We start from the raw sequence: 16,238 nt of genomic DNA, 5'->3' as shown, positions 1-16,238 counted from the left end.
CCATGTCCAAGTTTCCAAGCTAGTATGGTCCTCACACAAAGAAGCAGGGGTCCATTCTGGGCTTCATCAAGATGTGGAAGATGCATAGGGAGTATCCAACCAGGGGCTCCTCCCACTCATGTCCACTAAAAGTCACAATTATACTTAACCTTACAGCTGCTTAGAGACCATCTACCAGAAGAGGGAAGGGGCCGCTTGAACATTCTGTGACCTACTACTTTGGGCATCATAAAAAAGAAAGTGAAGAAATTCAGCCAGTTCCTCGGAGACTTGTTAAAATTCTACCATTCTAAGAAAAAGCATTCCAGGATTTTTCAGACTGACAGTGCCACCTAGTGGCTTTGCATCTTAAACTCACTATTAGACATTTTTAGGACAGCCACTTCTCAAGCTCAAGGATACGGATATTTAACCACTTTAAGTCCATAAAGACAAAGCTTCCATTATGTCTTGCCAAAAGTAACAATAAGTTAAAAACACTAGCAATTTTGGGAAAGCGAGGTCTACTACAGATTCTAACACTCAAGGTACCAAACCCCACAATGAAGGTAAAAACACTTTTATAGCACTCCTGCTGGACCCAAACAATCTATCCAGTAGCTCTAGTTCACATCAGAGAAATCCATCCCAGGACACATCAGTGGAGAGCCCTCAATAAAACACATCACTAATTATTAGAGAAATGCAAAACAAAACTACAATGAGGTATCACCTCACACCAGTTAGAATGGGCATCATTAGAAAATCTACAAACAACAAATGCTGGAGAGGGTGTGGAGAAAAGGGAACCCTCTTGCACTGTTGGTGGGAATGTAAATTGATACAGCCACTATGGAGAACAGTATGGCGGTTCCTTAAAAAACTAAAAACAGAATTACCATATGACCTAGCAATACCACTACTGGGCATATACCCTGAGAAAACCATAATTCAAAAAGACACATGCACCCCAGTGTTCACTGCAGCACTATTTACAATAGCCAGGTCATGGAAGCAACCTAAATGCCCATGGACAGACGAATGGATAAAGAAGATGTGGTACTTATATACAATGGAATATTACTCAGCCATAAAAAGGAATGAAATTGGGTCATTTGTAGAGACATGGATGGATGTAGAGACTGTCATACAGAGTGAAGTAAGTCAGAAAGAGAAAAACAAACATTGTATATTAACGCATGTATGTGGAACCTAGAAAAATGGTACAGATGAACTGGTTTGCAGGGCAGAAATAGAGACACAGATGTAGAGAACAAACATATGGACACCAAGGGGGGAAAGTGGCGGGTGGGGGTGGTGGTGGTGGGATGAATTGGGAGATTGGGATTGACATGTATAAGAACCTGCTGTATAAAAAATAAATAAAATGAAATTCAAATATTCAAAAAAAACCCAAAACACATCACATTAGAAAAAATTCAAATCCACAAGAGTCCCAAAAGAGAAAGAAGAGAAATTTGAAGTCATATATACTTGGGCATAAGAAATCTAAGAGAGGGAGTTCCCTGGTAGCCCAGTGGTTAGGACTCGGTGCTTTCACTGCCATTGGCCCAGGTTCAATCCCTGGCGGGAACTAAGATCCTGCAAGCCGTGTAGCATGGCCAAAAAAAGAAAAAAAGAAATCTAAGAGAATGTCATTTGCTAAATGGACAGAACCTCCAGAAAATGAGACAGATTTCAAGGGGTCAATGTCTACAACTTTAACCCATGAACTTCTAATGAAGTTACGCAAATTCAAGGCAAGAAATTTAAGTTCTTATAGTTTCTAAGTCCGCTACAATAAATACACACGTGCATGCAATCATGCACACACATCCATGCAAGCCATGCAGTGGTTTGCCTTAAAATAGAAATGCTTCAGCTCTCGACTGATTATTCAGAGCTCTGTATTATCACTAGCCTGACATCGTCCACAATGCATCTCCAGATGCTGAGAATGACTCACCTTGGCAACAAACTGCTTGTCCTTTTGGTCCAAATTAGCAGTGGGAGCCACATAGTCTCTCCATATTCTCAGCCTGCGCTCCTTGGCAAACCTGGAAACAAAGCAAGGATGCAAATCACTCAGATGGACTAGGTCAACAATGGAATCCACCATCACCACAGGAGCAAACAGCACAGAATCCTATCCTATCTCATAGACAAGGCACCCAGGAGAGATGGCCAATCAAACCTGAACAAAGCATGACAGCCACAAGAAAAACTGTACAGCAACTGGAACTATCCAAGATGCATATATAGCATAAACCCATGGCTGATAGGCTGAGGTCTGGGTGTACACTTTTCTGAGTCTGGGCAGTACAAGTCCACCTCAATAATTAGCTCTTTTGGCTTATCAAGTACCTCCTGAGCGATTACTAAATGCCAGGCGCTGGATTGATGAACACAGAGCAACTACTCTCTTAAATGGGAGGGAGAACACACACATCTAACAAATGTATTTTTTAAAAAGCATAGGCCTGCTCAATTTCCATTTGAATTATAAAAAGGTTGTCAGCAACCCAAATCCCACGTGGAAAACAAGAACAAAATTGTCACTCTAGTGCAACTAATGATTATGAAAAATGGACAAAAATCCAATAGAATTTCACTGCCAGAAGGTAAAAAATCACGTTGGCAGAAATTGGTTTTAGACTACTAAGCCCAGGAGACATTTTTTGAGTCAGACTAAGAGGGAAAGGGAATATGTGCAAAGATTTTTTAAAAAATTATATATATATACACACACACATATATATATTTTTATATATATATATATATATATATATATATATATATATCAGTGAAAAACTGTCAAAGTATTTATTTAGAAATAAATGGATGAAGGGGAAAGGGACTATTAAACTATTATTTCTGAAAACAGTATTGCAACTTTTAAAAGCAGCATGTAGTAGTTGTAAAGCACGCGAAATACTTCAATACAGATTTACCAACAATGCAAGCAAGTCTAACACAGCATGCGAAACAACAGGCAAGTAATCATATCATTGAAATATGATTTGCATTCCTTGGTCTAAACCTGTTTTTTAATGATGAGCACTCTTAAAAATCTCTTATAGATGTTATAAAACATGTAGAAACTACTGTCACTGTAACTCACTTTCTTCAGAGAGAGGCAGGAACTTAAAGAATGCAAAAAGAACTACCAACCAAAATAATAATTTAGAATAGACTTACAGGATTTTCTGAACAACAATAAAAAAAATTGAGCATCACGAAATAATCAGAGGTATCTGGAAGGCTGTGCTTGATAAGGGTATTGTATCTTTCAAATTTAATTGTGGAACATAAAAATACTAGAAAATCTGTACAATCATTGTGTTTTTTCAATCAGTCTACCTTTGTCAGACATGCCATATCAAATGGCCCAGATAAAAAATTCCAAGTATTTCTGCTTACAGGTATAGAAAGCTGTAAAAGAGCTAACAAAGGGAAAATACAGTCATTTAATTCACGTTCTTGCACATCTCTTAGCTGTGCACCTCAAAGGCAAAAATGTGAAGGTATCAAGACCGTTGTAGTCTTATGACTGAAATAAGCCACACAGGCTTGAGCAGAATGTTGTCACTAGTGGTCCTGGCCTTCTACCTAAATGTATCCTGGGAGGCAGTTGCTGGGACTTTGAGAACATCATCTCTATTCATCTACCTGCTTCATTTTCTTCCATCTGCTCCATCAGGAGCATCAAGTTCACCTATATACCTGGAAACACTTTGAAACAGCCACTGATCTTGGCAATATCCAACTATCATTTGCCTGGAAATCAGTTATTGCTACATCTGCTTTAACCATGAGGCACCTAGCCAAAAACACCTCACAGTTGCATTAGCATTTATAACTACAACATACTGTTAGATAAATTAGGGCATCAGGCCTCACAACAACATTGGATAGTTCTGTTTGGGGACCCACCAGCTCTATCTTTCCATCATATGCCTAGCTCCAGCCTGTAGGTCGGGAAGTAGCTGATAAGCTATTTCACTGTCCTCAAATAAGCCTCAAGTTTATTTCATTTCAAATGCCTAAAACCTGGAATTTAGTGAGGGGCTTGGAAAAACAGTGTACTGAAAACATTAAGAAAGCAAATCAGGTGAAGAATAATGTCTGAGTGAAAAATCTAGGCCCTTAGTATACAGCTCTGAATTAGACTGAACCTGGAGACTTACAAGTAAGCCACCCCTCTCTGAGATCCTGGCCTCTTTTGGGATTTCCCTAATCCTTTACACTGACATGGATGGGTGAGAGAAGATCCCTAGATTTCTCCCCCTGAAGATCCCTACCAAGATCCTTGGCTGGAAGGCTTCCCCGACAGACCTTACCTCTCAGCCGCTCTCAGCTTTTCTGCGCCCCGTGTGTAAACTGCAATCGACCAATCCACACAGCGGGCAAAACCTTCCTTCAGGAGGAGCTCTGTGATGTTGCCATTCTGAAAAACGAGGCACGTGAGAAAGCAGGCATAGATTATATTCTATTGCAAGAGAATCCATTTCTCTAGACTTCTGACATGATTAACATTGCCACAATCTATTTTGCAGTTTAAAAAAAAAAAAAAAGAAGAGCCATTTCTCTCATTAAGAAATCAGCCATAAGAGGGGAGATGCTGCTCTGCGACTCCTTTCAACAGCCTTGGCTTCACATCCCACAACACCCAGCACAGTAACTCTCACTTAACAGGGCTAGGATAAATGTTAGCGGCGTTGAATGGAATTGACATTTCAATAGCTCTTCTTGTGGGCAGAGGATGTTAATCTTCAGTAGAGATTATACCTATTATTTCCTTCCCTGAGATCAGCACTTACTCCCCTTTTCATAAGGGGAAAGCTGAAGAACAGGCTGAGTAAGGGATAACTTAAGTTACATTTTGCCCAGTGAATGACAATTCACATTCTACCGTGACACAGAGCCAGCCATCTGGCAGGGCTCTGGCAGACAGCTAGCACTCCAGAAGAAACAGACATGACCTTGGCACATTCCAAACCAAGCCTCCCAGCCAGCCTTCCACAATTGCCATCATGGAAGAATTCTTTAGCCAAAGAGTAACAATAGTTTATTCTGTATTGGATAGAGGTTACAATAATGAAAATCTACTTAAACTTGGGTGTTAAAAAACAAAGTCATTTCCCATCCAAGAACACCCCACCTACCAAAGTATACAACAGAGTAAAACTCCCAATAGTCAGAACCACAAGAACTTAAAGAACCTAGTTCCTACTCAAAAGCAGAGTTAGGCAGTAACCGGCTAAGGCCTGAACAGTTTTTCCATAGACTGGTTTCCTCTTCATAGTTCTACCAAAACTCCACATAGCTAACTTCTAGACCTGCATACAAACCTCACCAATCCCATTTACAAGCTTCATCACCACTTCTCATTGATGTGGCAACCTCCCACCTTTCTTATTGGCAAGCTTTAGGACCAGCCCTTGGGAAAATACGTGCTAGAGTCCCTCCTCCCCTTATAAACCCAGTAACAACTGAGATGAGTTTTCTAAAAGTACAAAGTTGCAGATCTGTCCAATTCTATCAGGTAACTGATAACACCCTAGAAAAGGCCTCAAAATCAGTAGATGATAATCCTGCCAAGATATTTCAGTGGCTCATAAATACAGAGAGGAAGAAGAAAAGCAAACTACAACTCTTCAAACCCCAAGTGGAACCCCCCACACACACACTCCACGTGGCCCAGTCTGCACAGGCACACTCACTGGATGAAGGATGGTACCCAGAATGTTCTGGTTGTGGCAGCTCTCCAGAATGATCTGGACATCTCTCTGAAGCAGTCGAGACTCGGTGAAAAATTTGGCTTCTGCGGCAAAAGGTTCTGGTGTTTCATTGCCATCTGCCTCCCGTCGAAAAGTTGGGCACTAAAGCAAAAGTAACACGAGTGGGTGACGCAGCCTAATGTGAGTGCTGGGCTCGCTCAGGCCACAGGGAACCGTCCAAAAAGCACAAACCCCACAAAGCGGAGCTTGGAAAGGTCTCAAATCAGGTCTTCCAACCCTTTTTAAAGCATACTGATAAAATGCAACTAGAAGTATCATCATCTCACACTTCTTGGTAAAGCAAACAAAACTCATGTTACCATGGGGAAAATCATCTTAATTATATCAATACCTGAAAATGACCCCTTGCCAAGAAGAGATTCACCACTGCCTCGCTTTAAATCCCTGATTATTTCTTTAATCAGAATGGGTATTTTATATTGACGAGCCACACTCAACAAACTTCAGAGCCTCCCATCCCCTCCTCTCTAGGTTTCAACAATCTCAGCACAGCCCACTCCAAACAGACCCTGAGTACTTAAAAAATAAAGTCTTATTTGATCTAATTAGAACTGTCCAACTGCAAAGTTTAAAGTACTCTAGTCAATGTTAGCGGTCCATAACAAGAAAGAAACAGTACATACGAAGTCCCCAAGTAGAAGAGTCTGTCACTGAACGCTTCCACAAACCCTATCACCACCCCGTAGCCCAATGTATGATCTGACCTTGATCCCTGACAGCATGACCGTGACCAGGTAGTAGTCAGGCAGGAGGAGGGCCCTGACCACACTGCCGTCCCGCACGTGCTCGATGATAGCTGCATGACAGAACAAACGCCTTGAGTCATAGCAAAAGTCGTGCCAAGGATAAACAACGCCCAATCAAACTGCCCGGAATGCAGTTCCTCTCCCCCAAACCCCAAGAAAGCATCCCGCCAAGAGGTGACGAAGCACCGGTACGTCACAAGTGTTCACACGACAGACTCCTGCCCAAACTATTCCTGGGGGATTTGGTTCAGACCAACTTCTACGTCTTTTGAACCTTCTGGGACGTCATGGCTTATACCTAAGCAACCTAGCTTACGGATAACAAAGCTTATCTGTGTACTGAGTGCCTGGCAAAAAAATAACAACAATTCAGGATTGGTAATAATTTTATTTTACTAAGTCTGTAAGTTAATACGCTCTCAAAGTAGGACCGAGAACTATACAGAATGTGTGTGTATGTGTGTGTGTGTGTGCATGCATGCACGCACATGGGCACACGCATATGTGTTTAGCTATACACAGAATACACATTTCTTTTTTTTATTTTTTATTTTTTATTTTTTATGGCTGTGTTGGGTCTTCGTTTCTGTGCGAGGGCTTTCTCTAGTTGCGGCAAGTGGGGGCCACTCTTCATCGCGGTGCGCAGGCCTCTCACCATCGTGGCCTCTCTTGTTGCGAAGCACAGGCTCTAGAGCGCAGGCTCAGTAATTGTGGCTCACGGGCCCAGTTGCTCCACAGCATGTGGGATCTTCCCAGACCAGGGCTCGAACCCGTGTCCCCTGCACTGGCAGGCAGATTCTCAACCACTGCACCACCAGGGAAGCCCCAGAATACACATTTCTAACTTGAAGTTTTGGGGACAGTATTTAGGTAGAGAAAACAGGAAGATCCCCCATGTGCAAAATTACCAGCGATTTACTAGCTTGTAGCCGCAAAGGACTAACCTCAGCAAAATACATCTGATGCAACCTATATGAACTGGATTCAAGCTCCCTTCCAAAATACCAGGGTGTTGTTTTACCCTGAACAATTTCCCTTGGGTACTAAAGTAGAATTGGTTTTATGAACCTCCAGAAGCTCAAGAGCAAACAGAGAGGAGTCACATCCGTCTTTTCCCGGCGGCCTCACCGTTAACGGGCTTCTGGTGGTGTGAGTCCACAAAGTGCCTGGGGTTCTCGATGGTGTACTTGAGGTCCCGCAGAGTATGTGAACCGTTCCCCTCGCTCCACATTCCTTTCTTAGCTGCTTTTGCTTGCTCCTCACATTCCGAAAGCCGGTTCTGCTCGGGACTGGGATGTGAGAAAGAATAAACACATGTGGTTAGTGAATTCACAACACAAACATCAGGCTCATCTTTGATTCTGGGTTTCTTCAGCAACTTCTCCCCTTGGAAAGACCAAAGAGTTTGTTTCACATCTGTGGCTTCAGACCCAGGCCTATAAACAGAAACCCATCATGAGTGCAACTTCTGGATTTCAGACTTATTCCCTCAAACAAAAGATTCAATCATAACAGCATTTAGTGAGAGTATCCAAAGAACACACGTCTCGGTACTGCCACCATCAGTGATTACAAGAGAACAAGCTGGTGGCTCAGAAGGGAGCCGCTCCAGGAAGGAGAGCTTCATTTAACCACCCCAGATTCAGGAACTAGAATCCAGGCAGAGCTCAGCAGGACACAGTGCAGGGAAAGTGACTAAGAACCACCCTTACTCCCTGTTGTCTGCAGAACAGGGCTGGGGAATGCAGAACAAATACCATTACAGATAATGTCACCCCAAAACTACTTACACATTCAATAAGGCCAGCTAAGCAAAGCAATTTGAAGATGGAAGACCCCTTCATTAGACAGGAAACCAAACTACATACAAGAGCAGCCAGAAAGTCAGTAGACAGACCGGAAAAAACCCCCAAAAAAGACCCAAAACAACCAAACCCAGAAATGGCTCTGCTCTTCTCTTTCTCATACGTATCTGAGCTGAAGTGAACCTGGAAAGCCTTTCCACGATGTCAGCGCCTCGTTCCATCAACAGCCATCTGCAAAAACTGAAACTCCCACCTTGATCAGTAGGGATTTTCAGCAGGGACTCCTGACCTACAATTTCTCAAGCCAGAAATCCTCAGTACTGTTCATTCCCTCCTCCCCACAAAAAAAAAAAAAAAACAATCATCAGCTTCAGAGATCCAAAATTGCTGCCAGAATTACACAGGGGGAAAAAAAATGTAGCTCGAGATAGAAGCAAACATTGAAACTGAGAAAAGAAGGCTTTAAATCAACACAACTTCAGAGAAAAAAGGATTGGGACTCCAGGGGAGATATTTTGTTGAGATGGAACAATACTGCTTTGGGCTTTTTAAAAATTCTTCATTCTGGTTACAAACTGGATTCCAAAAAACACTGCAACAGTAATCATGCCAGCAATTGTCCTTAAGATACAACTTTGGCATGCTTCCAAAATCAGGACCTAAGACAAATGTCGGAATAAAACAAATTCCCACATGCCCACACCCCAATTATAAGCTCTAGCCAACGACTCTTTGGAGTCAGAAAGGACCAAAGAATTATATGGTGAATGACTTGACCACAAAGTCTGTGAAGGCAGGAAGGAGGCAAACTGCACACTTTGGCCTTTGTTCCTCCCCATCATTGGTACATTTCATGCAAAGATTTATTTAAAGCTTCTTCTATAGCTACAGTCATAATACAACAAGGATTTAATAATTTAAACAGCATCTTTAGGGAGTTCCCTGGCGGTCCAGTGGTTAGGACTCTTCACTGCCATGGCCCCAGGTTCAATCCCTGGTCAGGAAACTATGATCCCACAAGCCGCATGGTACAGTCAAAAACTAAAAAAAACAAAACAAAACCCAGGATTGGTTCAAGATGGCAGAGTAGAAGGACATATTCTCACTCTGTCTTGCAAGAGCACCGAAAGCACAACTAACTGCTGAACAATCATCGACAGGAAGATGCTGGAACTCACCAAAAAAGACACCCCACATCCAAAGACAAAGGAGAAGCCACAATAACACGGTAGGAGGGGCACAATCACAATAAAATCAAGTCCCATAACTGCTGGGTGGGTGACTCACAGACTGGAGAACACTTATACCACAGAAGTCCACCCACTGGAGTGAAGGTTCTGAGCCCCATATCAGGGTTCCCAACTTGGGGGTCCGGCAACAGGAGGAGGAATTCCTAGAGAATCAGACTTTGAAAGCCAGCGGGATTTGACTGCAGGACGTCAACAGGACTGGGGGAAACAGACTCCACTCTTGGAGGGCACACACAAGGTAGTGTGCACATCAGCACCCAGGGGAAGGAGCAGTGACCCCATAGGACACTGAACCAGACCTACCTGCTAGTGTTGGAGGGTCTCCTGCAGAGGCGGAGGGGTGGCTATGTCTCACCGTGAGGACAAGGACACTGGCAGCAGAAGTTCTGGGAAGTACTCCTTGGCGTGACCCCACCCAGAGTCCACCATTAGCCCCACCAAAGAGTCTGGTAGGCTCCAGTGTTGGGTTGCCTCAGCCAAACAACCAACAGGGAGGGAACCCAGCCCCACACATCAGCAGACAAGCGGATTAAAGTTTTACTGAGCTGTGCACACCAGAGCAACAGCCAGCTCTACCCACCACCAGTCCCTCCCATCAGGAAACTTGCACAAGCCTCTGAGATAGCCTCATCCACTAGAGGACAGACAGCAGAAGCAAGATCTACAATCCTGCAGCCTGTGGAACAAAAACCACATTTACAGAAAAATAGACAAGATGAAAAGGCAGAGGGCTATGTACCACATGAAGGAACAAGATAAAACCCCAGAAAAACAACTAAATGAAGTGGAGATAGGCAACCTTCCAAAAAAGAACTCAGAGTAATGATAGTGAAGATGATCCAGGACCTCAGAAAAAGAATGGAGGCAAAGATCGAGAAGTGCAAGAAATGTTTAACAAAGACCTAGAAGAATTAAAGAACAAACAGAGATGAACAATACAATAACTGAAATGAAAAATACACTAGAAGGAATCAATAGCAGAATAACTGAGGCAGAAGAACGGATAAGTGACCTGGAAGAAAGAATGGTGGAATTCACTGCTGCGGAACAGAATAAAGAAAAAAGAATGAAAAGAAATGAAGGCAGCCTAAGAGACCTCTGGGACAATATTAAATGCAAAAACATCTGCATGATAGGGGTCCCAGAAGGAGAAGAGAGAGAGAAAGGACCCGAGAAAATACTTGAAGTGATTATAGTTGAAAACTTCCCTAATGTGGGAAAGGAAATAGCCACCCAAGTCTGGTAAGTGCAGAGAGTCCCACACAGGATAAACCCAAGGAGAAACACGCCGAGACACATAGTAATCAAATTGGCAAAAATTAAAGACAAAGAAAAATTATTGATAGCAGCAAGGGAAAAACAACAAATAACATACTCGGGAACTCCCATAAGGTTAACAGCTGATTTCTCAGCAGAAACTCTACAAGCCAGAAGGGAGTGACAGGACATATTTAAAGGGATGAAAGGGAAGACCCTACAACCAAGATTACTCTACCCGGCAAGGATCTCATTCAGATTTGATGGACAAATCAAATCTGACAAGCAAATCAGACAAATCAGACAAGCAAATCAGACAAGCAAATCTGACAAGCAAATCAGACAAATCAGACAAGCAAAAGCTAACAGAATTCATCACCACCAAACCAGCTCTACAACAAATGCCAAAGGAACTTCTCTAAGTGGGAAACACAAGAGAAGAAAAGGATCTACAAAAGCAAACACAGAACAATTAAGAAAATGGTAATAGGAACATACATATCAATAATTACCTTAAATGTGAATGGATTAAATGCTCCAACCAAAAGACACAGGCTTGCTGAATGGATACAAAAACAAGACCCCTATATATGCTATCTACAAGAGACTGACTTCAGACCTAGGAACACATACAGACTGAAAGTGAGGGGATGGAAAAAGATATTCCATGCAAATGGAAATCAAAAGAAAGCTGGAGTAGCAATACTCATATCGGATAAAATAGACTTTAAAATAAAGAATGTTACAAGAGACAAGGAAGGAAACTGCATAAGGTTCAAGGGATCAATCCAAGAAGAAGATATAACAATTATAAATATATATGTACCCAACACAGGAGCACCTCAATACATAAGGCAACTGCTAACAACCATAAAAGAGGAAATTGACAGTAACACAATAATAGTGGGGGACTTTAACACCTCACTTACACCAATGGACAGATCATCCAAACAGAAAATTAATAAGGAAACACAAGCTTTAAATGACACAATAGACCAGATAGATTTAATTGATATTTATAGGACATTTCAGCCAAAAACAGCAGATCACACTTTCTTCTCAAGTGCGCATGGAACATTCTCCAGGATACATCACATCTTGGGTCACAAATCAAGCCTCAGTAAATTTAAGAATATTGAAATCATATCAAGCATCTCTTCTGACCACAACGCTATGAGATTACAAATCGATTACAGGGGAAAAAACATACAAAACACAAACACATGGAGGCTAAACAATATGCTACTAAATAACCAAGAGATCACTGAAGAAATCAAAGAGGAAATAAAAAAATACCTACGGACAAATGACAATGAAAACACGACAATCCAAAACCTACTGGATGCAGCAAAAGCAGTTCTAAGAGGGAAGTTTACAGGAATACAAGCCTACCTCAAGAAACAAGAAAAATCTCAAATAAACAATCTAACCTTACACCTAAAGCAACTAGAGAAAGAAGAACAAACAAAAGCCAAAGTTAGCAGAAAGAAAGAAATCATAAAGATCAGAGCAGAAATAAATGAAACAGAAACAAAGAAAACAATAGCAAAGATAAAAAAACAAAAAGTTGGTTCTTTGAGAAGATAAACAAAATTGATAAACCATTAGCCAGACTCATGAAGAAAAAGAGGGAGAGGACTCAAATCAATAAAATCAGAAATGAGAAAGGAGAAGTTACAACAGACACCGCAGAAATACAAAGCATCCTAAGAGACTGCCACAAGCAACTGTATGCCAATAAAATGGACAACCTGGAAGAAATGGACAAATTCTTAGAAAGGTATAACCTTCCAAGACTGAACCAGGAAGAAGCAGAAAATATGAACAGACCAATCACAAGTAATGAAATTCAAACTGTGATTAAAAATCTTCCAACAAACAAAAGTCCAAGACCAGATGGCTTCACAGGTGAATTCTATCAAACATTTAGAGAAGAGCTAACACCCATCCCTCTCAAACTCTTCCAAAAAACTGCAGAGGAAGAAACACTCCCAAACTCATTCTATGAGGCCACCATCACCCTGATACCAAAACAGACAAAGATACTACAAAACAAGAAAATTACAGACCAATATCACTCATGAATATAGATGCAAAAATCCTCAACAAATTACTAGCAAACAGAATCCAACAACACATTAAAAGAATCATACACTATGATCAAGTGGGATGTATCCCAGGGATGCAAGGATTCTTCAATATACACAAATCAATCAATGTGATACACCATATTAACAAATTGAAGAATAAAAACCATATAATCATCTCAGTAGATGCAGAAATAGCTTTTGACAAAATTCAACACCAGTTTATGACAAAAACTCTCCAGAAAGCAGGCACAGAGGGAACCTAACTAACATAATAAAGGCCATATATGACAAACCCACAGCAAACATCATTGTCAATGGTGAAAAACTGAAAGCATTTCCCCTAAGATCAGGAACAAGACAAGGATGTCCACTCTCACCACTATTATTCAACAGTTTTGGAAGTCCTAGCCACGGCAATCAGAGAAGAAAAAGAAATAAAAGGTATACAAATGGGAAAAGAAGAAGGAAAACTGTCACTGTCTGCAGATGACATGATACTAAACATAGAGAATCCTAAAGATGCCACCAGAAAACTACTAGAGCTAATCAATGAATTTGGTAAAGTTGCAGGATACAAAATTAATGCACAGAAATCTCTTGCATTCCTACACACTAATGATGAAAAATCTGAAAGAGAAATTAAGGAAACACTCCCATTTACCATTGCAACAAAAAGAATAAAATACCTAGGAATAAACCTACCTAGGGAGACTAAAGACCTGTGTGCAGAAAACTATAAAACAATGATGAAAGAAATGAAAGATGATACCAACAGATGGAGAGATATACCATGTTCTTGGATTGGAAGAATCAATATTGTGAAAATGACTATACTACCCAAAGCAATATACAGATTCAGTGCAATCCCTATCAAATTAACTGTGGCATTTTTTACAGAACTAGAACAAAAAATCTCTAAAATTTGTATGGAGACACAAAGGACCCCGAATAGCCAAAGCAGTCTTGAGGGAAAAAAACGGAGCTGGAGGAATCAGACTCCCTGACTTCAGACTATACTACAAAGCTACAGTAATCAAGACAATATGGTACTGGCACAAAAACAGAAACACAGATCAATGGAACAGGATAGAAAGCCCAGAGAGAAACCCACACACCTATGGTCAACTAATCTATGACAAAGGAGGCAAGGATATACAATGGAGAAAAGACAGTCTCTTCAATAAGTGGTGCTGGGAAAACTTGACAGCTACATGTAAAAGAATGAAATTAGAACACTCCCTAACACCATACACAAAAATAAACTCAAAATGGATTAGAGACCTAAATGTAAGACCGGACACTATAAAACTCTTAGAGGAAAACACAGGAAGAACACTCTTTGACATAAATCACAGCAAGATCTTTTTTGATTCACCTCCTACAATAATGGAAATAAAAGCAAAAATAAACAAATGGGACCTAATGAAACTTAAAAGCTTTTGCAAAGCAAAGGAAACTACAAACAAGACGAAAAGACAACCCTCAGAATGCGAGAAAATTTTTGCAAATGAAGCAACGGACAAAGGATCAATCTCCAAAATATACAAGCAGCTCATGCAGCTCAATATCAAAAAAACAAACAACCCAATCCAAAGATGGGCAGAAGACCTAAATGGACATTTCTCCAAAGAAGATATACAGATGGCCAAGAAGCACATGAAAAGATGCTCAACATCACTAATTATTAGAGAAATGCAAATCAAAACTACAATGAGGTATCACCTCACACCAGTTAGAATGGGCATCATCAGAAAATCTACAAACAACAAATGCTGGAGAGGGTGTGGAGAAAAGGGAACCCTCTTGCACTGCTGGTGGGAACGTAAATTGATACAGCCACTATGGAGAACAGTATGGAGGCTCCTTAAAAAACTAAAAATATAATTACCATATGATCCAGCAATCCCACTACTGGGCAAATACCCAGAGAAAACCATAAATCAAAAAGACACATGCGGGGCTTCCCTGGTGGTGCAGTGGTTGAGAATCTGCCTGCCAATGCAGGGGACACGGGTTCGAGCCCTGGTCTGGGAAGATCCGACATGCCACGGAGCAACTAGGCCCATGAGCCACAGTTACTGAGCCTGCGTGTCTGGAGCCTGTGCTCCGCAACAAGAGAGGCCGTGATAATGAGAGGCCCGCGCACCGCGATGAAGAGTGGCCCCCGCTTGCCGCAACTGGAGAGAGCCCTCGCGCAGAAACGAAGACCCAACACAGCCACAAATAAAATAAATAAATAAAATAAATAAAAAACCCAAAAAGTTAAAAAAAAAAAAAAAAAAAGACACATGCACCCCAGTGTTCACTGCAGCACTATTTACAATAGCCAGGTCATGGAAGCAACCTAAATGCCCATCGACAGACGAATGGATAAAGAAGATGTGGTACTTATGTACAATGGAATATTAGTCAGCCATAAAAAGGAATGGAATTGGGTCGTTTGTAGAGATGTGGATGGATCTAGAGACTGTCATACAGAGTGAAGTAAGTCAGAAAGAGAAAAACAAATATCGTATATTAACACATATATGTGGAATCTAGAAAAATGGTACAGATGAACCAGTTTGCAGGGCAGAAATTGAGACACAGATGTAGAGAACAAACGTATGGACACCAAGGGGGGAAAGCGGTGGGGGATGGGGGTGGTGGTGTGATGAACTGGGCGATTGGGATTGACATGTATACACTGATGTGTTTAAAATGGATAACTAATAAGAACCTGCTGTATAAAGAAATAAATAAAATAAAATTCAAAAATTCAAAAAAATAAATAAATAAAATAAAACTAAAAAAACAAACAAGCAACAACAACAAAAAAAACCCAGTATCTTTAGCCTCCAAATTACTGATGTAGCTTACACTTTTCAGAGACTAAAGCGTTAATTAAAGCCAGCTGCAACCCATCCTACTGAGTGAACCTAACATGATGTATGCACTATAAACCTTACATACCTAAAAATCATTTCTAACAAATTCACACTGCCATTAACAACAAATACATTTTACCTATTACTTAAGTATCTACAGATCCATAAACCAAAACAGACCTAAAAGGCTTTGGAGAGCGATAAATTTTCCCTGACCTTAAAACAGAACCACTGAGCCCCTGTCAGTTTTGCTAGATTCCAAGCAGCAGATTTTGCTTGGAATTTGATTTATTCACTCTGCTTTATATTACATTTACTTATTCCTTGTACCTCATATAATATCGAACATCTACTTGTTGTTTGGTTTGTTGTCTGTCGCCCTGTTAAATTGTTAGCAGAAACTAAGTGTCTTTGTTCATTGCTGTATTCACAGTGTCTAGAAC

General features: G+C 41.0%; 1 protein-coding gene across 1 annotated transcript in view; it reads right to left on the bottom strand.

The window, feature by feature from the left end:
* SND1 (staphylococcal nuclease and tudor domain containing 1) overlaps positions 1–16,238 on the bottom strand; it is a 421,659-nt gene that overhangs the window by 357,862 nt on the left and 47,559 nt on the right. Inside the window, exons 5-9 of the mRNA XM_082472295.1 lie at positions 7,655–7,815; positions 6,485–6,576; positions 5,703–5,861; positions 4,320–4,426; positions 1,946–2,036 (exon numbers count right to left, since the gene is read on the bottom strand). Of these exons, the coding sequence (XP_082328421.1) occupies positions 1,946–2,036; positions 4,320–4,426; positions 5,703–5,861; positions 6,485–6,576; positions 7,655–7,815 (610 nt within the window). The remainder of the gene's footprint in view (positions 1–1,945; positions 2,037–4,319; positions 4,427–5,702; positions 5,862–6,484; positions 6,577–7,654; positions 7,816–16,238) is intronic.

This window comes from Balaenoptera physalus, assembly GCF_965194825.1.
Source record: "Balaenoptera physalus genome assembly, chromosome: 8".
Lineage (NCBI taxonomy): Eukaryota > Metazoa > Chordata > Mammalia > Artiodactyla > Balaenopteridae > Balaenoptera > Balaenoptera physalus.
Note: the sequence above shows the minus strand (reverse complement) of the source record. Positions and strands in the feature narration are given on the sequence as shown.